The sequence below is a fragment of the Aulostomus chinensis genome, chromosome 23 (assembly GCF_037954235.1).
Source record: "Aulostomus chinensis isolate RoL2024-O1b breed Wild chromosome 23, RoL_Achi_v1.0, whole genome shotgun sequence".
NCBI classification, from domain to species: domain Eukaryota; kingdom Metazoa; phylum Chordata; class Actinopteri; order Syngnathiformes; family Aulostomidae; genus Aulostomus; species Aulostomus chinensis.
Genome location: NC_141342.1, coordinates 6,684,351 through 6,707,140, shown reverse-complemented (window position 1 = coordinate 6,707,140; position 22,790 = coordinate 6,684,351). Strand labels below are relative to the sequence as shown.

Below are 22,790 nucleotides of genomic sequence, written 5' to 3'. Positions count from 1 at the left end.
TTGCCATAACTGGCACATGCGTCGAGCTAATTAAAAACATGTCGTCAGTAATAATATTGTTCTCACTGCTGTGGCCCAGCAGGAGCCGGCGAGACAGGTCCAAGGGGAATGTGGAGCAATAGGGCGTGGCACTGATGAGCATCGGGCGGTTTATTTAGCCGCAGCCTGCTGCCGCTGCCACGGGGTCAGCTTCCACCATTGACGGGCGGACAGTTCAGGACTCAAGAAGCTTTCCTGTCATACGAGCAGCTGTTCACACATGGGTCCACAGAAGTCCACCCTCAAGGCCCTGACAGGACGCTGAGGGTGGACCTTCAGCGCTGAGCCACACTGACGGGAGGGTTGCTGATAGAACAGAACTGTGAGAGGGTTCCCGTTCCACTGGTGCTTTGAATAGTCCCCCATTCATACACTGAATAAGTCATTGGCAAGTCCACACACACTTCCTTCTCCAGTGTGGACGCATGCATTCAGCTGAGTTGTATGACTGAAATTCAAACTGTTGAATCAAAAGTGTGTTTTGATGAACACCTTTGATATACACTGATGGTGAGCAGGGTCAGGGTTCACCTGCACACACCTTTGATATACACTGACGGTGAGCAGGGTCAGGGTTCACCTGCACACACCTTTGATATACACTGACGGTGAGCAGGGTCAGGGTTCACCTGCACACACCTTTGATATACACTGATGGTGAGCAGGGTCAGGGTTCACCTGCACACACCTGTGCTGCCTACACACAATCAGTGTATATCAAAGGTGTGTGCAGGTGAACTGCAACCCTGTTTTTCGGCTCAAAACCTCCTCAGAGGGAGGCAGCAGCAGGTGAACACACCAACACCGGCGCTGACGTTTGATCACTCGGGGACGAAGCAGTCGGGGAGGAGCGTTACGTTCCAGTTCGGGGTTGAAGGTTTTGTCTCTGAGCCGCTGAGCCTCACATGGTCTGAGGAGTCTTTCTTAAAATACATCATCATCATCATTGTGAGAGAAAACTGGTTTATTTTCTCACCAACGTACCACTCGAATGTCAGTGAATATCCAAGTTTTATTTGACAGCTTGAACCTCAAATTCGGATCGTTTTTCTTACACTACCTGTCTTTTTTACAGTTCTACAATGTTGTGTTTTTATGAGTGATTTTCAAAGAAATCAAGAGAATTTGCTGAAAAAAGGTGAAAGCTTTCAAAAAGATGCAGTGGAGCGAGTCCAGGCTGGATGATGAGGTCACTTCCTTCTGACCAGGATGCTTCAGGATGCAGCTGCGCTCCCCCTGCCCCCCCCCCCCACTGTGACTTTATTAGTTATCACTAAGAATCACACGTGTGGAAATCAGCGACATCGCACTTGAATGTGAGAATGATTTACATATCAGACATGACGTCATCGTTCTACCACCAAGGACAGTGACGGGGAATCAACTTGGCGGCTCAGCTGTGATGTCATAGAAATGCTCATGCACACAGGACCTGATGAAGGTATTGATTCGTCTCACAGGGTCGACCCGATCCCTCCAGTAATCCAAGGAACTGCAATACTAGTACACATGTAATCAAGTATTTTAAATATTTCCCGTCAAGAAGTTATGCACACATGAACCGATAAATTAATACAAACGTTTACCACAAGAATCAGACAGAGAAACCAGGAAGAACACATCGTGTGTGTGTGTGTGTGTGTGTGTTTCTCTCTACAGGTGATTGGAAATGGAGCTGCTGACGGACGGCCGCACCAACTCCTCCATGACCAGAGCAAGAATGTGGCACAGCTCTTTAGCCTGCAGAGACGCAGATCAAGACAGGAATCAATCAGAGTGAGACGCCACTCCTCCCTGATCCTGAGACGCTCCATGAAGGCAACATTGATGAATATTGTTCATTATTAGATCTCTTTTTAAATCAAAAATCACATCAAAGAGCAAAAGTGAGACTTCAGCCGTCAGTACCTGCTTGAGCTGAACCGTGACTTTCTTGGGTCGACCCGCTCTGCCGTAGCTGAGCTCCATCGATGGCACTTTGCCTTGCCTCTTGGGGGCGATGGTGCGCATGGACTGCACGTCAGCCAGGGGGACCAGGAAAACTCGCTCCTGCAGAACAGACACAACCACATGACTCACCTTCACCTTCACCATTCCGTCCGGAATGTCATCAGGAATCAATGTCAGAAGATTCCAGAGGCTCTACTCTGGTGTTCCACTGGTACCTGAGCTGCATCCCAACTTTCCCTGAGGTCTCAGCAGGTGAGCTACAACTGTCTGATTGGAGTAAAACCTCCATCTGACAAATCAAACTTGTCTAACTTGTTAAACAGTGACAACTTGTCAAATAACTGATTGTAGTTCCAGCATGATTTTCTCCTGACTCGAGGACAACATCCCGTTATCACAGTGGAGGAGCCAAAGTAGCTGCAGGGGCCACTGTCCTCTGCTTCTGTCCCAGTCAACAGCTGGAGACATTTGACATTCATATCTAGAATGTGATGCTGTTTCATCTCAGACGTCTTTAGTGACCAAAATATTCAGTTTCAAACGTTCTATTTTGCACCACAATGAACTCTGTCACATCACATGTTGGTCCTCTCTGGGGGGGTCCCCAAGTGCTCCCCTGTGACTGGGTACCTGTGTTTTAGGGTGGAGAAACAGCACCCCCTCCTGGCTGATGCTGACCATGCAGGGCGACGGACAGCTGCGCAGGTTCACCTTCTTAGCCAAGAAAGTGTTGGAGCCAAACAGAGGCAGCATGCTCATCAACTCTGGAGGACACAGCAGTCAGACAAGTCCAGACACACAGACACACAGACACCCTGGAGGGGGGGGGTACCTACCAATGAATCTCATTTTGGCGTCCTGGGGGCCGAGAGTCTGCATGGTTGCTACCTGGCCCAGAGTAAAGGAGTGGATCTCCTCCTCCTTACTGCTGAGACCCTGCTGGGAGGGCAGGTAGCCTCGCATCTCTGGCCTGAGACACACACACACACACACACACACACACACACACACTCACATTTAGCGAGGTACTTCACTCCATGAACCTGAGACCATCAGTTACTTTGAAGAAGATTTAGCATTGCTAATCTAATGAAGATGATGAAGAGGATGTCTCCTGGCTTCATTCTTGTCCAAAGGGAGGACGAGGGGACACATGCTTGGTGTCTCCAGCCAGGCTGGGCGACTCACAGTGAGGGGGGGTCCGTCAGTCCCTGGGCCAGGTGCTGCAGGCCTGACAACTCTGCCATCTGCTGGACTGATGAGGAACTATGAGGGAGCAGCAGCTGCCCACTCAGGTACTGACCACAGAGCTACAAACACACACACACACACACACACACACACACACACACAGAGGACAGTAAAATCTGGATGGAAACACAGATGTTCTGCTGCTGCTGAACTCTGCGTACTCTGTCACCTGCTGGTAGTGGAAGTCCACGTAGAGGTGGTTGTTGAAGTTCAGGGGGGTTCTCCAGATCACCCTTCTCAGGGACAGGAAGATGGAGCCATCCTCCAGCATGAAGTCCATCAGGTACTCCTCAGGATGGAGGGGCCGCACCAGCTCGTCTGACAGAGCGGAGCAGTGAGGACGGGTTAGAAGTGACGACTTCACAGCCTGATGACCTCTGATGAGCTCTCGACTGTTAGAGTGTCAGGATCAAAGAAATGAAGTCTGATGAGTCAGCGAGAGGTTCGACACGTTGGGTCATGACGGCGGCGCCTTCAGGTCCAGAGTCACCTGAGAACTTTGCTCCTGTGGTTGGAGGCTGTAAGATTTGTAAATCAGATCCTGATGATTTTGACTGACATTGAAACTGTGATTTGGTTCCCAATATCAGATGCAGCCGTCATCCTTGTGTTCACATTGCAGAACTTCACTCCGACACATTCGAGCTCATTCTGGGATTTAAGGACAATTCTGATGAATTCAATCTCAATTTCAATCGTCTCTGTTAATGTTGACTAATTTCCCAGCCCTGGACACGACTCAGAGAGGGTCTGTGATGTCACACAGGTCATGACCCCTCGAAACAGAGTTACCTTGAGGTCGTGCGGCGAGGATGGAAAACTCTCTGATTTCAGAGACTTCTGAGACGCCCATTTCTGCACAGAGCTCTTGGAGCACATCTGTTACCATCTAGAGAAGATAAAAGCAGGGACATATGAGACATGAAAGGTAACGACCATCGGCAAGCCGCTATGAGCAAGTCTTACACTGAAGCTGCGGAGCTTGACGGGGAATTCTGCGCCTCCCGGCAGCTGGAGAGCAACACGGCGAGATGTTTTACCAGCCTGCACACAGACAAGAGTCCTGACATCAGGACAGCGGCGAGCTCAACACCAAGACCAGGAACCAGCTCCATCTTTACCATCCAGAAGTACCAGCGTGTGTAGAGTGCAGATCACACACCCACCACACGGCACCAGATGCTCATAATAGGACACACTGGGTCAGACGTGCACGCACAACACACTGAACGCACAAAGGACTCACACTCTGGCTTCTCTCACAATACAACATCCTTGTAAAGAAATAACCAGCAAACTCTCCTGACTCCACCCCCGTTTGCATACTCTTGACCTGTGCTCCAACTACTCATGGTAGCCACACCCCAGCTCCAGCTATCACCAGGAAATATGTTGAACTGGGAGAGCCAATGGTTGTCTGTCTCTATGTGTTGGCCCTGCCATGGACTGGTGACCTGCCCAGGGTGAAGGCTGCTGGGATAGGCTCCACCCCCACCACCCTGAACAGGAGAAGAGGGGGAACATGGAGGGAGGGATGGAGGGATGATGGATGATGGATGAATGGATGATGGATGGATGATGAATGGGTGGATGATGGATGAATGGATGATGGATGGATGATGGGTGGATGATGGATGGATGATGGATGGATGATGAATGGGTGGATGATGGATGAATGGATGATGGATGGATGATGAATGGGTGGATGATGGATGGATGGATGGATGATGAATAGGTGGATGATGGATGATGAATGGGTGGATGATGGATGATAGATGAATGGAACTGGGAAAGTAGGAAAAAAATCTGCGATTCCCAGAGGTTGGACCTCCTAACAGCAGCCACGGATGCGACAACCATCAGCCTAAGTTAGCAGGTCACTGTGTCGCTGTTGTTGTTGTTGTTGTTGTTGTTGTTGTTGTTGTGGTGTCTCCTTCTGCCATGTGTCTGTAAATCAGTCCATGTGTTTGCACTAAATGGTGAATAAAGTGTATCTTTACAAAGACAAGGACGTCTGCAGGATCATGATGGACGAGAACACTTCAAATCAACACGACATGTGATGTCATAAGTACGCTCCACTTGCCAGGATGGCTTCCGTCTCAACACGGGAGGGGATGGTGCGCCGGCCGCCGAAACGGACGGACTGATGAAGGTTTTCCTGACACACACTCGCCAGCTCTGAGGACACACATGTTGTTCACACTTCAACATCAGGTTTATGTGTGACAATGACTTCTCGTGTGTGTGGAGGGGGGCTACCTTGGTAGGGGTGCTGGTAGTCTTGGGAGACGTCGTGGAGGTGGCGTGACAGGTAAGGCAACAGAGCATCAGAGCAGGGGAAGAAGCCCGTCATCAGGTTCAGCAGGCGCCAGCCGAGAGTGCAGCTGGACCTGAGGAGGTGAACCAACTGACCTGAGCAACCCTGCTGGTGTGACACCTGGATACATGCTGCAGGCTGACGGAGGCGCGCTCCTCACGGGACACTGGGTGGTATATGCCACCTTCTACAATTCTCCATCTAGATTAGTTTTGTCTCCAGATACGACGATAGTTTGATGCTGAGACAATGAAACCAACTCCTCAACATCTGGAGCAGAACATGAATTTAACACCAGAAAATGTTGGATTCTGGTTAAGAACACGAGAACAGCAGCCACTGTCATCACCTGCATTCATCTGGATATCAGCGTCCAGTTCTGTCACTGGCGTGCTCCTGTGGCTTTGCTTCACACTCAGACTCTCAGCACATATTTGATCAGAACTCTTCATACGTCAGCGACCCTCCTGGCTTTTCTCTTTGGTGGTCTTGTCCTCTGGGGTAGAGACTGAGTGTCTGAGCCCCCGAGCAGCTACAGAGCACTGCTGCCCTCTTTGACCCCTCATCTATGATGACATTTATTGCAATATTGCAGATACAAACAGTGCTGTCACTGACACGAGTCAGTCATCAGCCTCCCTGCATGCACTCACTTGGTGGGGTTGTTGGAGGTCTGCTTGATGACCTGACAGTAGATTTCATCCCTCAGCAACTCCCGCTCCTTTCCCAGCTGCACAGATGAGAGAGACATGTTCTCTTAGTTCTACCTGACCTCTGCTCATCTGACTGCAGCCTGCTGAGGCCTCACTGACCAGAAGGATGTGACCCAGGCAGGAGGCCTGGCTGGTGCCGGTGTTGGCCGGTGCGTCCCCCATGAATTGCATCAAGGCTGCAGGGAGAGGAGAGAGTGAGTAGTGACACTGAGACTCTGGTGGGTGGAGCTGCAGTACTCACTCATGAAACACTGGACCGACAGATGGTTGGTGTCAGGGTCGTTGTAGAGAATGAGCGACTCCTGTATGGGCACCTGAACACAAGCACACACACACACACACACACATTTAGGTCTATGTTGACAGTACTTGCTGTGAAGGCTGAACCGTCTTACCTCTGTAAACTGAACCGCCTCAGACAGACCCCCACCAGGGGGCAGACCTGCAACTCCCACTCTGATAGACACAAAAGCCAAAATTAGCTCACGGTGTGAGCTGGACCACGATCCTCTCCACTCAGGAATGATAACAACGGCTGGTCTACTCTACCTGAAGTAGATCAGGGCAAACTCGGCCAGGGCAGAGAGGTTCTCCAGCTCATGGATGGAGCTGGCACTGCTGGGCCCCTCAGAGTCGCTGCTGATGGGACCTGGAGGCGGGTCTTTAGTTTGATTGACATGTCTGGTGCCTCTCATGCTTTTCCTTATGTCTTCTCTTCGAGTCAGATGGAGATAACGGTAGTCGGGGGCAGCTGATGGCTTGGTGGCGTCCTCCAGGAAGAGACCTGAACGCCCTCCCAGCGTGCCAAAACACCATCCTGGTGGAACACACTGACCAATTTAGCACGTGGCTGACATCATCATTGTTCAAAGTATCAGCTCGCTGTCATATTCCTGCTGCCCTGACTTCAACACAAGTAGAAGAACAATAAGAATGTTTATTCCTCTTCCTTCTCTGGTAAGTGTTGACCTAGTGTGTGTGTGTGTGTGTGTGTGTGTGTGTGTGTGTGTGTGTGTGTGTGTGTGTGTGTGTGTGTGTGTGTGTGTGTGTGTGTGTGTGAATGTGTATGGGAGGTGGGCCAGGATGTTCAAGGTCACACTCAATCGTTTTCCCCTCTGATGGAAGACAATCTGAGGTCATATGTGACTGGAGGGACCTGCTGCACCACAGTGGGATATTAAATCATGTGACAGGAACATGCTGGGGAGGCAGGTCCCTGGAGAGACATTTAGGTGAAGTGTTACTTCAGAGGACAAGAGTGGTGGACAAAGGGCTGTGGTGGAGGATGACAGTGACCTCCTCGACCCCTGACCTGCATGTCTCTATGGACACAAGAGGGACTCATCAGTCTAGTTGATCAAGATGGTGGCCCCAAGCTGTGATGGTCTGTACTATCCAGGAAGTCAAGGAGAAGATCAGGGAGGGTCAACTATGAGGTGTTCTGTCAGCTTGGGGATGTTGAACTGAGAGATTAGAACCTCCTGGTTCCGCTGACCTGTCTGGAGTCCCTCCATTGGCTGCAGTTTGATGACGTCACCTTTGCTGAAGCTGAGTAGACTTTTGTCATCAGTTACGTAACTCTTGAGGGCAACCACATGACCAGAGTCCTGCAGAGACACGCAGGGGACGGTGAAACACAGCATGAACTGAGTCTGAAAGATGGTGACCAACAGAGAAAAGGACCTTGATGAGCTCCTGGAGGAAGAGTCGGATCATAGCGGTGATCTGAGGGGCCCTGGAGGAGCGCAGCACCACTGTCTCCCTGGTCAGCTGCAGCTCCACGCTGTCACCGCCACGGAGGTCCACTGACAGCATCTCAGCAAAGCTGGTTAAAAGAGGCAGAGGTTGACGTTGGGAGCAGGAAACGGTGAGGAGGATGAAAGTCGCTCCACCTCACCCTCACCCTCACCCTCCTCCTCAGGTGGAGGTTCAGTCATCAGTACAACGTGTCAGTGAGCACCAGGGTACTACAGTACTGTGTATTCTCTAGATATGGGACAATATTCTGACCTGTGGCTTTTGAGCAGACGGAGGTGTTTGGGGTTGATGCCTGATGCTCCGACCACCTTCAGGAGACGAACGCCACGATGTGACACACCCAAAACCGCAGCACCACTGTCCGCCTGCAACATGTAAAAACACCAGAAATCTTTGAAGTGCAGCACAGTGTGTACTTTGCTCCCTTCTGTAGTACTTTTATGGCTCACCACTACCACAGGTTGAGGTAGTGGTGAGTTTCTGGCCCTCACTAGTGTGTTGAAACCAACACTGGCGGGTGTATGACTGTAATACTGTGTGTTGTTACACATGATAATACTGTAATACTGTGTGTTGTTACACATGATAATACTGTAACACTGTGTGTTATTACACATGATAATATTGTAATACTGTGTGTTGTTACACATGATAATACTGTAATACTATATGTGTTATTACACATGATAATACTGTAATACTATATGTGTTATTACACATGATAATACTGTAATACTATATGTGTTATTACACATGATAATACTGTAATACTATATGTGTTATTACACCTGCTAATACTGTAATACTATATGTGTTATTACACCTGCTAATACTGTAATACTATATGTGTTATTACACCTGCTAATACTGTAATACTATATGTGTTATTACACCTGCTAATTCTGTAATACTATATGTGTTATTACACATGATAATACTGTGATACTCTGTGTTATTACACATGGTAATACTGTGATACTATGTGTGTTATCACACCGTATTGTACCAGCACTGTGTGCGTGTGTGTGTGTGTGGGGGGGGGGGGGGGGTGTGAATGTCACCAACGTCCACTGGGATCCTGGATGAACTCAGAAGAGTTTGGTGGTCAAGTTTCTGACCATAAAAGTGAATTCACAAGCTAATTATTCGGGTCTGAGCCAGAAGGTACTTCAGGCTCAGACCCTATTATGTTTGCTCGTCAGAGCAACACATTAGCAGCACTAAAAACACTACAAACACCCACTAAACAGTGTCCCAGCCCCCCAACACCCATGAGGCAGCTGGGCCAGACAGCCTGGAGCCGGTTTTCACATCCACACCATTCAAAACCTGGTACTCGTTATGACAACATTTGCCATCATGAGAGTCTGGATGAGGATCTCCAGCCAGGTGATGGTTCCACTTCACCTGTACAGGAAACAGGCGGGTGAAGTAGTTTTCCCAGTTGTCCCGAGCTGCAATGACGATCCTCCTCTTCATGTTGTCATCCTGGATGGTGCTTATAGTCGTTCCCACATTGAAATTCGCTGTGGAGCATGAACAGAGACAGTGGTGAGCCGTGACGGTTCATGCCGTGACTGTTCGTGCTGCAACGTAGTGATGAGGAGCCCAGCACTCACCCAGCAGGTCCTTCATCTTCTTCCTCTCCTCCCTGCTCACCCTCACACAGCTGTCGGAGTAACTGTCCCTCATGATCTGCAAAACATGTCACCATGGCAACATCAGGCATGACAGCCCTGGAAGCTACGAAGGCTTCAACATGACATCAGCAGGGCACCTAACCTGTTCACACAGCAGGTTGAGGACGTAGGGGCGGTTGAATATGTCTCGGGGGTAGAACACCTGCAGGTAAACCAGACTGAGGTGAACTGTTGCCACGGTTGCAGAACTGGAACACGCCAATGCACACGCTTCACTTCTAGTAGCGTGTTGAATGAAACATGTAGAATGACATGGTTTCTATGAGCACCTGTCACCTGCAACATCTCTGACATTCAAACATGACTGAATAAAAACATTCCGCCTCTGGAGCTGGGACCACATCAGGTTTGGCTCTTTTTCCACAAATGTTCACGGTGTAGTTTCCCCCACCGCGTCAAACACCTTGGTGGGTTGTACAGGCAGACTGATGAGGCATAAACACGCTGGAGTAGTTGGGGGTCTGACAGATGAGCCAGACCTGTTGGTCCCAGCAGAACAACTATTCTGTGCTCAGAGAGCAAAAAGAATCTTGGCATCTGAAAGAGGGCGGGGCCACGTTCAGGGTCCCACCTGTTTAACATATTTCAGGTAAAAGTCCAAAAGCTGGCTGGTCCACGCAGCTCCACCCAACCACACTTCTTAACCACAGTTACTGCTCACACACGGTCTGAGGGTCTCAGACACATTGAGTTGAATCAAATGTTGGGCAGGAGAGCAAAGTTCTTCAGCCTAGCATAACACAACAGGGTCATCATATGAAGGTGGTCCTCACCCTCACCTGGAGCTGGTCTCAGCCAGGCAGTGCCAGCGCTACAGTGGCAGCTCAGGTCCTGTTGGTCTTACCTCTTTGCGCAGGAAGAGTTTTCCTGGCATGTTGGAGTATGAGAAGTAGACACCAGCAGAGAAGCGGTACAGCTGAGAGCGAAGACTCCCATCCTCCGGCATCACGTCTGCAGTTGAGATGGAAAATCAATTACATGGTTGTACTGTGGTTTTGTAATGAGAGAGAAAGAACGCAGCATCTCTTCCTGATCCCCAGCTTCTGATGCTGCCAACCAGCAATCACATGACTCACATCACAAATATCCAGAATGAGGCAGCAGGCGAACGCGGCGCCAACGCATTGCGCTGGTGTTACGTGAATTATATTGAAGCAATTTGGACTAGAATTTCAGATATTATTATTGAACTGTGTTAAAAGGCTGATGTGGGAGGGCGACTGGAGCTGCAGAGTCCTGAGTAACTACGAGACTGCAGCACAACCAGTTTCAGTCATTATGTGTAAGTGGTGAAAACGTCAGGTGCCTCCCACTCTACCAATGATCCAATATAAATTCTACACACTGTACCTTTAAAACACAACTGAAATGTTGACTTTAATGCAACAACACGTGAGGTGCTGGTCACATGATGCTGGTCTGAGATCAGTGGGGGCACTGCACCTCTCAGACCGGAGAGAGTTTGAAGGAAACTGGAACTGGAAGATCTCAGAGGAGGTTTAGGTTGAGCACCGTTCTCGTACAAGCGAGCTGTTAAAGAACTTGGTAGCTCTGACAGAAGGAGTGAATCCTTCTCTTGGTCTGAAGCCTCAGCTGGTAGCTTTAACTTTAGCTGCAGGAGTTAGGATGGCAGAATTGCTGCTGGTAGAAGTGCGAACTCCACCCACTCAGAGACGGGGCCGCCATGGCTGGCGGGTCAGGGATGGTCTGAGGGATCGGCACTGGCTGTGGAAGAGGCGGTGGGGAGGCTGGGGGAGTGTTTGGAGGGTGCTTGGACTGCTGCGAGCTGAAAAGATCCTCCAGGGAGCGCTGCTTCTGTCTCATGTTGTTGGAGATGACACGGCGCCCTCGGGTGGACGGAGGGGAGGGCTTCGGGGGCGGGGGCTGAGGAGGTGGTGGTGCCTTGACCACTGGAGGAGGGACCCATTGTTTCTGCCAGCAGAGGATGATGGAGCATTTTAGACAGACTCAGTGGGAGGAAGATGAATGAAGCTGACGCTCTGTTACTAGGTAGACAGATCTGTCTTGCTAGGGTTGGACGAAGGCGACGAGCCCGACCTTCTGTTGAGGCAGCGGGGCCTGGTTCCGGAGTTTGGCCAGTGCTTCCTCTTTGGGGTCAGTCTTCTTTGCAAACTGCCTTGCAGGAGGTCTGATAAGAGGAAAAACCATTAATAAACATGAGTGACTGCTGACGCATGAGGAGGCTCAGGAACAAGAGGCCCTGTGAACCAGCACTACAGGTACACAACAAAACCAACCAACCAACCAACAAGACCAATCCAAAAGTCTCTCTGAGGAAGGCCACGGTTCAGGACCAGCTGGACGAGACTCTGTCGGACCAGGTGTTCTTTACATTGTAAATACACACCAGCCATGTTGGACTTTCACCAGGCGGGTCGTAGCGCTACAGCCCCTACCAAAGCAGAGGTCTCAGAATGGGACCATACACACCAAACTGGGACCCACGACCACTGAGGCAGTACCACAGTGGAGCGACGAGTCGAGTCACGGAGTTCAGGTGTGTTTTGGAGCGGTAATCCTCACTCGTCACACCTCCTGATGCAGTACATCAGCTGAAACTGTTCCAGAGCAAAGACCAGGAACTCACCTGACCAGCTCCAAGCTTTGGGGTTCTGGTCCCGGTCGACTGTTGTACCATTTGATGATATTTCGGATGTCGGAGGTTGGTTCAGGCATCGGCTTGGAGAGAGGAGTAGGGGTAGGTTTTGTTTTCAGGGGTTCTGGCTCTCTGGCAGGAGGGGAGGGGGACCGTCTCACTGATGACGTGATGAAGAATTGAACACGATTATCTCACTTCATAGCAACTCAGAGGCCGAAGGAGACGCAAAGCTATCGCGCTCTCACCTTTGGGCTTCGGGGCTGTTGGTGGAGGCGAAGGACGAGCTACTGGTGAGGAGAGTTGTTGTTGGGGAGGGGGGGAGGGGGCTTGGCAGGGCTGCAGGGTTTTAGATCCACCTTGACAGGAGAGTCCAGAGTGTGATTTAAGGCTTACTGTAACCTCCACACCCCCACCCAGTGTGCATCTGGCCTGCTCCACTTACCGATCTTCTGGAAGTACTCCCTCTTATCTCTGACAGACTGCAGGTCCTCTGGGTCTGGTAAGTCCACTTGTCTCTCCACCTGGCAAAGTCCCAAACAGACCACATGAGTTTAGACTCCATCACATTCCTGGACCTGCTGGCGTAACCGGACCACCATGATGTCCAGCAATGTGACGCAAAGAAGTAACGCAGAATGTCTCTGTGAGCTCAGGACACCGATACGTGAATACTTGAGAGGCAAAAGACAATTTGTGGTTCAAGTCTGACTGTAAGCAGTTGACGGTTCAGAGGATCTCAGAGGAACCAGAACACGGAGGCTGGGGGGTTAGCAGAGGTCCAGCTCCCCACCCCAGAGACATGCATGTCACCACTGTACCAACACTACTGCTGTAGCTCCTGACCAAGAACCTGGAAGAAACCAGAACCAGAACCAGAGCACCGTAACACGACTGTCAGCAGTGATACCTCAGGCTCAGGCGGTCTGTAGCTGAATGCGGGTTTGGGTGCTGTGGGCGGGGGGGCTGGAGGGAAGGGGTGGCCTTCCCTGGGGGGTGCCTGGAACTTTTGTCTCCGCTGCTTTGCCTCCTCCTGCTGCTGCTGCTGCTGCTGCTGGGACAGACTCATGGCCTGCAGGGTCATCTGCTGTGCCTGAGGATGCGGGGCGGGGGGGGGGGGGGGGTGAACAAGGGAGGGTAAACATGGGAGGGGGGTGAGGGGCAGATAGAGGTGGGGACACGAACAGTATGTGACGTCTGCTAGTCCTCCCTCACCATGAGAACAGCCTGCTGCTGGATGAAGGCCTGCTGAGACGCTGCCAGCTGCAATGGGTCGGCCATCGGGGGGGTAAACATGGGGCTGGGGGGCATCATCATGGCTGGGGGGGTCATCATGGCTGGGGGGGTCATCATGGCTGGGGGGGTCATCATGGCTGGGGGGGTCATCAGAAGCTTTTAGAACAGCAAAGAAGCAACTGAGCTCCTCCAGAGCGAACAAGAGTACCTGGCACAGGCGCCATCATGGGAGTTGCAGCATAGCTGGCAGGCATTCCTGCACACAGACCACACAGTGATGTCATCAACCCTGATGATGCGTTCAGCGCCAGTTCAGAGCTCCAGGAGTTTGAGGGTATTTTTACTGTATTTGCGTATGTGTGTGTGCATGCGTGTGTGTGCACATGCGTGTGTGTGTGGTGTCACTTGTAGGATCCCTAATTTTCAGTGATATTTCCAGGATCTGCGCTCACCCACAGGGTAGCTGGTCATGGTCACTGGCATTCCTGGGAAACAGGGTGAAGGTTTCACTCACAACCAGAAGCACAAAGACAAAGTCATGTTTCTGAGATGGAAACTGCGTCACTCATGGACAGAACCAAGTTCTCCAGGTACCGGCTAGTTGAACATGTTTATTGGTCCTTTATATGACGCTTGATCATCCAACATCTCATCCTCTCATCGAATGATGTAACTGTAACCAGCCGACAGACCCCCCCAATTACCCCAGACCCCCCAGAGAACACCAGACCCCCCAAACACACCAGAGCCCCCAGACACACCAGATCCCCCAAACACCCCAGAGCCCCCAGACACACCAGACCCCCCCGACACACCAGACCCCCCAAACACCCCAGAGCCCCCCAGACACCCTGAGACGCCACAGACACACCAGAGCCCCAAACACCCCAGACCCCCCAAACACCCCAGAGCCCCCCAGACACACCAGACCCCCCCCCCAAACACCCCAGAGCCCCCAGATTGTTACAGATAACAACTATGGACTTGTTTCCTACCAGCAGCATACATGCCGGGTGGCATGGGTCCCACCCCTCCACCGCCCCGCATCCTGCGGTTCAGCATGGCCACTCTCTCCATGTCCTACATACACACACACACACACACACACACACACACACACACACACACACACACACACAATGAACAGCTGCATTGATTACCTCAAATGTCACGTTTAACTAATCCAGCTGAGGGGCTAACCGGCGGTCCTTGGTCCAGCACAGGGTCGAACAGGTTATCAACGTAGGCGTCCATCTGGCGAGCTCGGCCTACGGCCAGGTGGAGACAAGAGAACCAGGATGTTATGGACCCCCACATCCTCAACTAGATGATTTAGGAACATGAACTGAAACATGGATCCATAAACATGATTAGATTGAGTTTCTTGTTGAGGCTTTGATAGACCTGCCGCTCAGCAGCGAGCAGCCTCGCGTCAGGAGACCGTGACACGTTCAAGGGAACAGAGAAGCAACATGCTGACCCACGTTCTCAAATCACTGGTACACTGTGTGACGTCATCAGCAAAACAACCACGTCCTTCAATGCTGAGCTAAAACCAACCAAGCCTCCTGCCTGTGGTCATGAAGCGCAACAGTACAGTTTCAGTTCTGGTTCTGGTTCCAGTGCTAGTACCTTCCTGTGGATAATCTCTTCCCCAGGAGCTTCCCTCAAAGGGGGGGAGTCCAGGAGCTTGCATGGCTGGTGCTGGAGGGATGAAGTCATCCATATCCGTAGTCCCCATTCTGGAGGGGAAGACACAGATGGGTCAGTCCGTCAGTCAGGTACTGACTCAGAAATGAAGCCAGGTGTCTTACCTGTCTTCCTGGCTGCTGAACAGATAGTCGGTGTTTGTAGAGGAGGGGGTTCCTGGGGGGGGCAGCACCTCAGCCTCAGCTGCAGCCAGCAGGTCCATGACCAAGTCTGAGCCGGCCAGGTCCGACCAGCCGTCGTCGGTCAGAAGTGACACCGACCAGCCCTGAGCTGCCTCAGACACGCCTCTGCAACAAACCAGCGTCATCGTCCTCATCCTCATCCTCATCTTCATAATCCTCATCCTCATCCTCATCCTTCACATCAACCTCATCCTCCTCATCATCATCCTCATCATAATCCTCTTCATCCTCCTCGTCATTCTCATCATCCTCATCCTCTTCATCATCCTCATCTTCATCCTCATCATTCAGCTGCTTTGGGCCATCTGTCTGCTCTCTATAACAAAGGTCTTGTCTGTTTTTTTTTCATTGTGTATTAGTGGACTGATATTTTTGAAGAACCTGTTGCTTCTTCTAAAGAGCTCTGGATGTGGGACCCTTCAGCTTGCTGGACTCTTGGTTCGACACCTAATCGATCGGTCATCAATAAATGAGATGAGCACCTGAAGCGCAGAAGCCAGGAGGCCAGCTGTTCCCCGGTGGTCCAGGACTCCACCTCAGTCGTCAGCTTCTCATCTGTGAATGAGGAGGCGGGAGCTTTCACACCAGAGGTCTCGTGAAGGCTGAATACAGCTTTCTGCCGTCAGTCTCACCGTTGAAGGTGTGCACGTCCAGCAGCATGGTGCCCTTCCTCTGGTTGGTGGTCCACTCCAGCTGGGTGGGGGGGTAGATACGGGCAGCGGGGGCTGGCAGCTGCAGGGATGTGAGGAGCTTGTGTTGGCACAGTGAGCGGTACTCCTCCGGACTGTGGTCAGACACGTACCTGGACCAGGTGAGTCACACAGATAGACAGTATGAGGCTGACCTGTGTTCATCAGCAGTGATACCAGAGGAGCCACACAGAGTCCATGAGAGCTGCAGGGTTAGAGCCTCCAGTGCTGCTGGGTCAGGAGCTGCTGTCCCAGGCGCTCGTGACTGGAGACAAACAACTCAGGCTGCTGCTGCTGCTGAGCCTCAGAGTGAAGAAAACACACCTGAGCAAAAGGTAAGCTGACAGCGACACTCTCACCAACACATCATGGGACTGATGATGTAAAGAACCACGATTGTAAAGACGATCAAATCGCTCAGGCGTAGATACAAAGAACAGCAAAGACACTCTGCTCTTCATCAACCACAAGTTTGAAGAAAGTTATGACTGGCAGGTTCTGAAGGGTTCTGTATGGTTCTGTAGGGTTCTGTAGGGTTCTGTAGGGTTGTGTTGAGTGGGGCTCACCAAGCCATATACCTACTTGAGCAGGGGTTTATCCAGGCTGGGAGAAGGTGTGAAGGTGCTGAGGCAGCAGGCCAGTAGCAGCCAGCCCCTCAGGCTTCCCTGCCCCTCACTTAGACCCCAAGTGTGGTAAACCAGCTGGACCAGGATCTCGTCCCTCAGGGCGGCTTGGCTCTGACCCTTTTCAATGATGTAGTTCCCCAACATCTGCTCCTGCCGGCTGCTGAGCTCCGACTCGCCTGTGAACCTCATGATCTGAGGAGATCTTACGTTAGCGGCATAAGTGGGAGTAAGACCTGATCTTGCTGTGAGCCTGGCGAGCGTCATTTACCAGTTTGTAGATCTCCACAGCAGTCCTGGCATCATCTGGCTCCAGGGGAGTCAGGGGTCTCTGCAGGGGGTGTCCCTGGGGCTGGCCCCAGGTGTCCTGACCATGAGTCAAAGACAAGACGGTTGGTCCCTCATGGAGGTCCTGAGTGTGTGTGTGGTTCTGTGTGTGTGTGTGTGTTGCTCACCTTCAATATGGACTTAGCGTAGCGAGTGAAGGGGTTGCTGTCTATGTTAGGGGGCAGCGCGAGCTTGTGTTCTGCCTTCACCTGGGGAGGTGCGACCTCTGTGACCCCTGGGGCAGGCTGCCGCCCTGCTGGAGAGCAAAAAAAATTACAGTCACATAAATCCTGATGGCGTCACTTCAGCAAGCAAGCTGACTTGGGTCTCATCCATCAAGTGTAATTCAGGTGACCTGCTGGACTGTGGAACCTGGCTGAGAGCTCAGCAGGAATCTCCAACATGCCCACATCCTGCCAGGAAGACACGGGGTTAGAGAACCGTTCTCACAGCAGCAACAAGAACAGGAGCTAACGGTTCTTCTCCATGAGGCCAACTCACCATTCCTGGGGAGACAGACTTGGGCTTTGTCACCGTCTTTACTCTGTGTCCCTCTTGAAATTCCTTCAGACGAAGCCAAACACACATACAGCACCAGTTAGTCTTTGGTACCACACTGAGTAACCCATGACATCATCTACTGTACAATCATTTATGGGTTCCTTGTTCTCTCACATGTATTTTATCATGTAGAATGTTTTTTTGAAAATATTGAGTATTAATGTAAAGTGTTTGCAGTCGGGCTGACTGTTTGGAACACACCTGTACCGTCAGTACCTGTGCATGTGGCAGTAAACCTCTGAACCTTTAATCCTGCTTTGGGGAGAATTCTTACAAGCCCAACACCCCACCGGGACGTCCCTGGACCTCACAACTGGGCCTTAACTTGGGCTGTCGCCCTTGACCATTGCGAGATGGTCATTTACCACCCTGGCGCTAACTTTCAGGGGCGGTGGCCATCTTTGGATTGGGAGATTGTTGGCAGTTGTCGGTCCAAATGCTCCTCTGTCATGGGACAGTCCCGCCTACCAGCTGAGTCATCGTCCAGTTATTAAGGTTCTTGCTGCTCTCGTGTGTGTGTGTGTGTGTGTGTGTGTGTGTGGTGTGTGTGTGTGTGTGTGTGTGTGTGTGTGTGTGTGTGTGTGTGTGTGTGTGTGTGTGTGTTCCTCCTGCCCCACCCTACCAACAGGCCCAGCAGGTCCAAAGGTCCAGAGAGTGGGTGTGTTCCCAGGTTTACAGCTCAGAGAAGAGTCTCCTCCCCATGATGACAGTGAGGATCGTCATCCCCTTCATCATCACCATCATCATCATCATCATTTGCTCCTACAGGTTGGTTGGGTACATGTTTCTGAACACGCGTGAGGCTCAAGTCCAACAAGAATGTGTTCACACATTCACTGTGTTTGAGAGCAAACACTCCCTGCTCCACCTGGGAGATTTCCAGTCACAGACCCTCCCAAAGCAAACACACCAGTGACATCATGACCTTCACTCCACCGCAGTCATTTCCCATGATGCATCAGTGAGAGCCCCCTGTCTGCCGAATACCCAGGTCTTCTTAACGAGACCCCACGATGACGCTTCCTCCAACGTTTGATCTTGTTCATCGTGTTAAGTCAGACTCCCATGACACGCACACGTGAAATGTGTAAATACAGAGGGATTCGACCTGCTGGGGGTTTGCTACAGGACGCCACGATGAACGCTGAGTCAGCAGGGCGCTGTGCTGTCAACAACACTCAGGCACCCAGGCACGAAACAAGCTTACAGTGCTCTCAGCTCAGGGACTGCTCTGCTCTGCTCTGGGTCTGTTCTGGTCAGTTCTGGGTCTGATTTGTTCTTAGAGTCAACAAGACTTGATCAGTCAACACGGACTCCCTTCTCCAGAGTCCAGGCCTCAGAAAAAAACACCAGAGCCTGACATCAACACGACTACAGTGCAAACACACACACAGTAAAGACGACACACGCGCTTCTTCCCTCTGTCGCACCATCTTTTTAGCTGTTGTTGTAAGATCAAAGCATTAAAGGAATAAAGACAGAGAAAATATTGAACGTGTGGAACAGCAGAAGAGAAACACAGCCTACCTGAGCTGGACGTCTGTGAGAGACGGAAGGAGAGATGTATAGAGAGAGGTTAAAGTCCAGCAAGCGAGTGTGTGTGTGTGTGTGTGTGTGTGTGTGTGTGTGTGTGTGTGTGCGCGCGCACGCGCACTCTCAATTGATGTGATTAATGTGAGAGTTTATAACAGGCTGCAAGTTTAGAAGGACACGCCCACGAGATTCCACAGGCGCTGTCAATCATTCACACACATCTTTACTTCCTTTATTCTCTCCATCAGACCACAAACTGAATCATTGCGTCAGGACGAAAAACTGCTGCAACGCAATTCATCTGCAAGTACATAAAAATGAGATATAATGCAGTTTTGAATGGGACTGATGCGAAGATATGGACCATCATTTAAACAATTTTCTCAACAGAGAATCTACTAGAAAAATATCAGAAAATAATTAGAAAAACGTATGAACACTGAAATATAAAAAAGACAGTGGTCGATATATAAAAAGATATATTATATATTCATTGTACAAGTTGTCCAATGAATATATAATTTAACAAAATAAAATATAAATGTACAATTATATCTTTGATTATATTGTAAATATATATTATATTATATTATATTATATGTTCATTGGAGGCAGCCTGGTGGAGCAGTGGTCCTCACTGTGGCCCCCAGCAAGAAGGTTGTCGGTGGAGCCCCGGCTGCAGCACGGGGTCTTTCTGGGTGGAGAATTGGTGGAGCTGTTTGTTAGGAGTCGCCTTAAGGTGAGATGACCTAGTAAATATGACCTAAACCAGTTTAGTGTGGTTCCTTTAATACCAGTGACAGGTTCCAGTCTCTGCAGAAGGATATGGTGGTCAATGGTACCAAAGCTGCACTGAGATCTAATCAGACCAGCACAGAGACCAGTCCCTCATCTGGTACCAGTAGGAGGTCACTGGTACCTTTGACTAGTTCTGTTTCTGTGCCAGGATGAACCTGTAACCTGACTGAATCCTCCAATCAGCTGTTGCTGTGGAGAAGTCACAGAGCTGTTTAGCAACTGCTTTCTCCAGAACCTTGGAGAGAAAAGGAAGATGTGATGTTGGTCTGTAGTTGGTAGAACTTCTGGATCCAGGGTTGTTTTTGAGGAGGGTTTAATTCCTGCTACTTTAAAGGACTGAGGGACGGAACCAGATACCAGCGCCAGCCTTATGGTGTCCAGGTATCCCCTCAAAACAGCTTTCCCCACTGTGTGGCCTTCCACATTACTGCATTATTACAGTACACAAGTACACAGTAGGGCAGCACTGTGGCCCCCCAGCAAGAAGGTTGTGGGTGGAGCCCCGGCTGCAGCACGGTATCTTTCTGGGTGAGTCTGCATGTTTTCCCTGTTCCTGCTGGGTTCTCTCTGGTACTCCAGCTTCCTCCACAGTCCAAAGACATCAAGAGGGACCAGGTTAATCCAGACTCTAAATTGACCGTAGGCGTGGCTGGGAGAGCCAATGGTTGTCTGTCTCTATGTGTTGGCCCTGCCATGGACTGGTGACCTGTCCAGGGGGAAGGCTGCTGGGACAGGCTCCACCCCCACCACCCTGAACAGGAGAAGAGGGAGAAAATGGAGGGATGGAGGGATGGATGGATGATGGTTGGATGAGTGGATGGATGGATGAGTGGATGAGTGGATGGATGGATGGATGAGTGGATGGATGAGTGGATGGATGAGTGGATGATGGATGGATGAGTGGATGGATGGATGGATGAGTGGGTGAGTGGATGGATGGATGAGTGGATGGGTGGATGAGTGGATGGATGGATGGATGGATGGATATTCATCGGACTACTTGTTCATTTGAACATTTGTTTGTGGTATTTATTACTGCCAGCTGTACTGCTCTTTTGTCCCAAAACACAGACTGTGTATATGTATTTATGTTGTTATATTTTCTGTACTTTTTAATAGTTTTTGGATTGCATGCACTAACCGCACCACAACAAATTCCTCACATGTGTAAAATCGTTCTTGGCAATAAAGCTTCTTCTGATTCTGATTCTGAAAAATGTAGTAGTTGCCTTGGAAAGCCCCTCCTGACTGCTGTGTAATGTTTGTAAAATTAAGTTGGCTGTGTATTCACTACTGACAAGCTGCAATAAACGAATCTGAACTTTGTTGGCAGCAGAAGTAGAATTCAACTTCCTGGAAGACCCCCGAGGGTCCATGAGCCCAACTTTTAGAACCTCAGGAAATTTATAAGGAAACACATAAGGACACAGACTGACCATAAATACGGTTTCCAGATAAACTGAGTCAAACATAAACATCTATTCATCAGAGATGGGTGTATAATAGAGAGGAGCACGGGGAGGAGGGGGAGGAAGAGGAGGAGGGGGAGGAGGGAAGGAAGAGGTTGAAGGGGAGCCATCTACCTTCCTCCAGTGGTGCTTCTTGATGGTATTCCTGGTGATCATCATCACTGCCCAGAACTGGGTGAAGGACTGCTTCAGGCGCTTGTAGTACTTCCTAAAAGACACCAGAGGACAGTACACACACACACACACACACACACACACACACACACACACACACACCTATATTTATGAGGACATTCCATCCACCTCAAGTGGACACCCTGACCTGATGCCGATCAACATTGATTAAATCAAGGTTCCTCTTATGTTCAGTCAGGACAACAGCTGTTGTCACCTGCTTCCTCTCACCTGGCCTGGTGACCTCGGATGTGGCTCTGGATGATAATGGCTTTCTGTTTGAAGAACTTGAAGTTCCTCCTGCAGAGGAACCCACGGATGTTCCTCTGGATTGTGATGGCCGCCCACGTCTGGGTGCTGCTCCACTTCTCCTCCAGTTGCTGGTACACAGGCTCCTTAAGGAACACCTGACACACATGCACACACGCGTTAGCCAGTTAGCATCACAGCGATAAGGTGTGTTTGTCGTCCAACAGGAAGTGGTCGTCCTGTGGTTCCTCCACCAGTAGCCAATAGGATTGTGCCATGTTGTCACCTTCTTAAAAGAATTGCCTGAGTCATTTTTTGACAATTTTTCTTTAATTTAAAGGAGGGAGAGTCTCCCAGATTTCTTTGTACTTTTTGTTTTAATCCCTGAATCTGTCATGATGTCTCGATGGTAATCAATAAACTATGATGTTTAAAAAAGGAAGCATCAAAATCCACCATACAAAATGGGTACAGGGCCAAATTGACCTCCACCCGATCAACAACTGCTACCAGTTTGATTGGTTGGCCCATTCAACTGTCAATCAACAGCCAAAACCAGACTTCACCTGAGTGGGCAGCTTAGCTGTCCGTCAAAAGGCTGAGACCAGGAAGCCTACAGTGGGTATGAGGGCCTTGTTGGCTCGGTGTTGGGTGAGCAGCGTCCAGGAGGGCGAGCATGGATCCAGAAGAAAACCCAGCAAGAAGAAAAAGGTCTTTTATAGAACGAGCAGCAGACGAGAGGAGGAGGGTGAAAGGCTCGGAGCAGTCCAGGGGTTCCTGGGTTCATCTGCTCTCTGGAGGAGTCGTACAGAACCTAAAGGCTGTGGAAGCGCGAGGAGCAGCCTCTCTGTTGGACAGGTGAGAAACCTGTTAGCTGACTTTGCTGGCGAG

The 22,790-nt window shown here is 50.4% G+C and overlaps 1 protein-coding gene across 1 annotated transcript in view; it reads right to left on the bottom strand.

Annotated features, from left to right (window-relative positions):
* Window positions 1-1,285: 1,285 nt before the first annotated feature.
* myo15b (myosin XVB) overlaps window positions 1,286-22,790 on the bottom strand; it is a 34,053-nt gene continuing 12,548 nt past the window's right edge. Inside the window, exons 22-65 of the mRNA XM_086196354.1 lie at window positions 21,882-22,057; window positions 21,591-21,684; window positions 17,617-17,679; window positions 17,471-17,528; window positions 17,244-17,368; window positions 17,060-17,155; window positions 16,748-16,983; window positions 16,109-16,278; window positions 15,959-16,031; window positions 15,399-15,581; window positions 15,217-15,326; window positions 14,785-14,852; window positions 14,580-14,664; window positions 14,037-14,069; window positions 13,793-13,840; window positions 13,564-13,721; window positions 13,259-13,441; window positions 12,794-12,872; window positions 12,597-12,707; window positions 12,340-12,508; window positions 11,790-11,880; window positions 11,399-11,663; window positions 10,576-10,682; window positions 9,814-9,873; window positions 9,651-9,726; window positions 9,439-9,557; window positions 8,284-8,396; window positions 7,957-8,098; window positions 7,769-7,880; window positions 6,823-7,090; window positions 6,669-6,729; window positions 6,515-6,587; window positions 6,373-6,449; window positions 6,214-6,290; window positions 5,503-5,633; window positions 5,327-5,421; window positions 4,207-4,284; window positions 4,033-4,129; window positions 3,410-3,558; window positions 3,178-3,299; window positions 2,826-2,959; window positions 2,620-2,753; window positions 1,948-2,088; window positions 1,286-1,779 (exon numbers count right to left, since the gene is read on the bottom strand). Coding sequence (XP_086052480.1) covers window positions 1,693-1,779; window positions 1,948-2,088; window positions 2,620-2,753; window positions 2,826-2,959; window positions 3,178-3,299; window positions 3,410-3,558; window positions 4,033-4,129; window positions 4,207-4,284; window positions 5,327-5,421; window positions 5,503-5,633; window positions 6,214-6,290; window positions 6,373-6,449; window positions 6,515-6,587; window positions 6,669-6,729; window positions 6,823-7,090; window positions 7,769-7,880; window positions 7,957-8,098; window positions 8,284-8,396; window positions 9,439-9,557; window positions 9,651-9,726; window positions 9,814-9,873; window positions 10,576-10,682; window positions 11,399-11,663; window positions 11,790-11,880; window positions 12,340-12,508; window positions 12,597-12,707; window positions 12,794-12,872; window positions 13,259-13,441; window positions 13,564-13,721; window positions 13,793-13,840; window positions 14,037-14,069; window positions 14,580-14,664; window positions 14,785-14,852; window positions 15,217-15,326; window positions 15,399-15,581; window positions 15,959-16,031; window positions 16,109-16,278; window positions 16,748-16,983; window positions 17,060-17,155; window positions 17,244-17,368; window positions 17,471-17,528; window positions 17,617-17,679; window positions 21,591-21,684; window positions 21,882-22,057 — 5,127 coding nt within the window. The 3' untranslated portion in view covers window positions 1,286-1,692. The remainder of the gene's footprint in view (window positions 1,780-1,947; window positions 2,089-2,619; window positions 2,754-2,825; window positions 2,960-3,177; window positions 3,300-3,409; window positions 3,559-4,032; window positions 4,130-4,206; window positions 4,285-5,326; window positions 5,422-5,502; window positions 5,634-6,213; window positions 6,291-6,372; window positions 6,450-6,514; window positions 6,588-6,668; window positions 6,730-6,822; window positions 7,091-7,768; window positions 7,881-7,956; window positions 8,099-8,283; window positions 8,397-9,438; window positions 9,558-9,650; window positions 9,727-9,813; window positions 9,874-10,575; window positions 10,683-11,398; window positions 11,664-11,789; window positions 11,881-12,339; window positions 12,509-12,596; window positions 12,708-12,793; window positions 12,873-13,258; window positions 13,442-13,563; window positions 13,722-13,792; window positions 13,841-14,036; window positions 14,070-14,579; window positions 14,665-14,784; window positions 14,853-15,216; window positions 15,327-15,398; window positions 15,582-15,958; window positions 16,032-16,108; window positions 16,279-16,747; window positions 16,984-17,059; window positions 17,156-17,243; window positions 17,369-17,470; window positions 17,529-17,616; window positions 17,680-21,590; window positions 21,685-21,881; window positions 22,058-22,790) is intronic.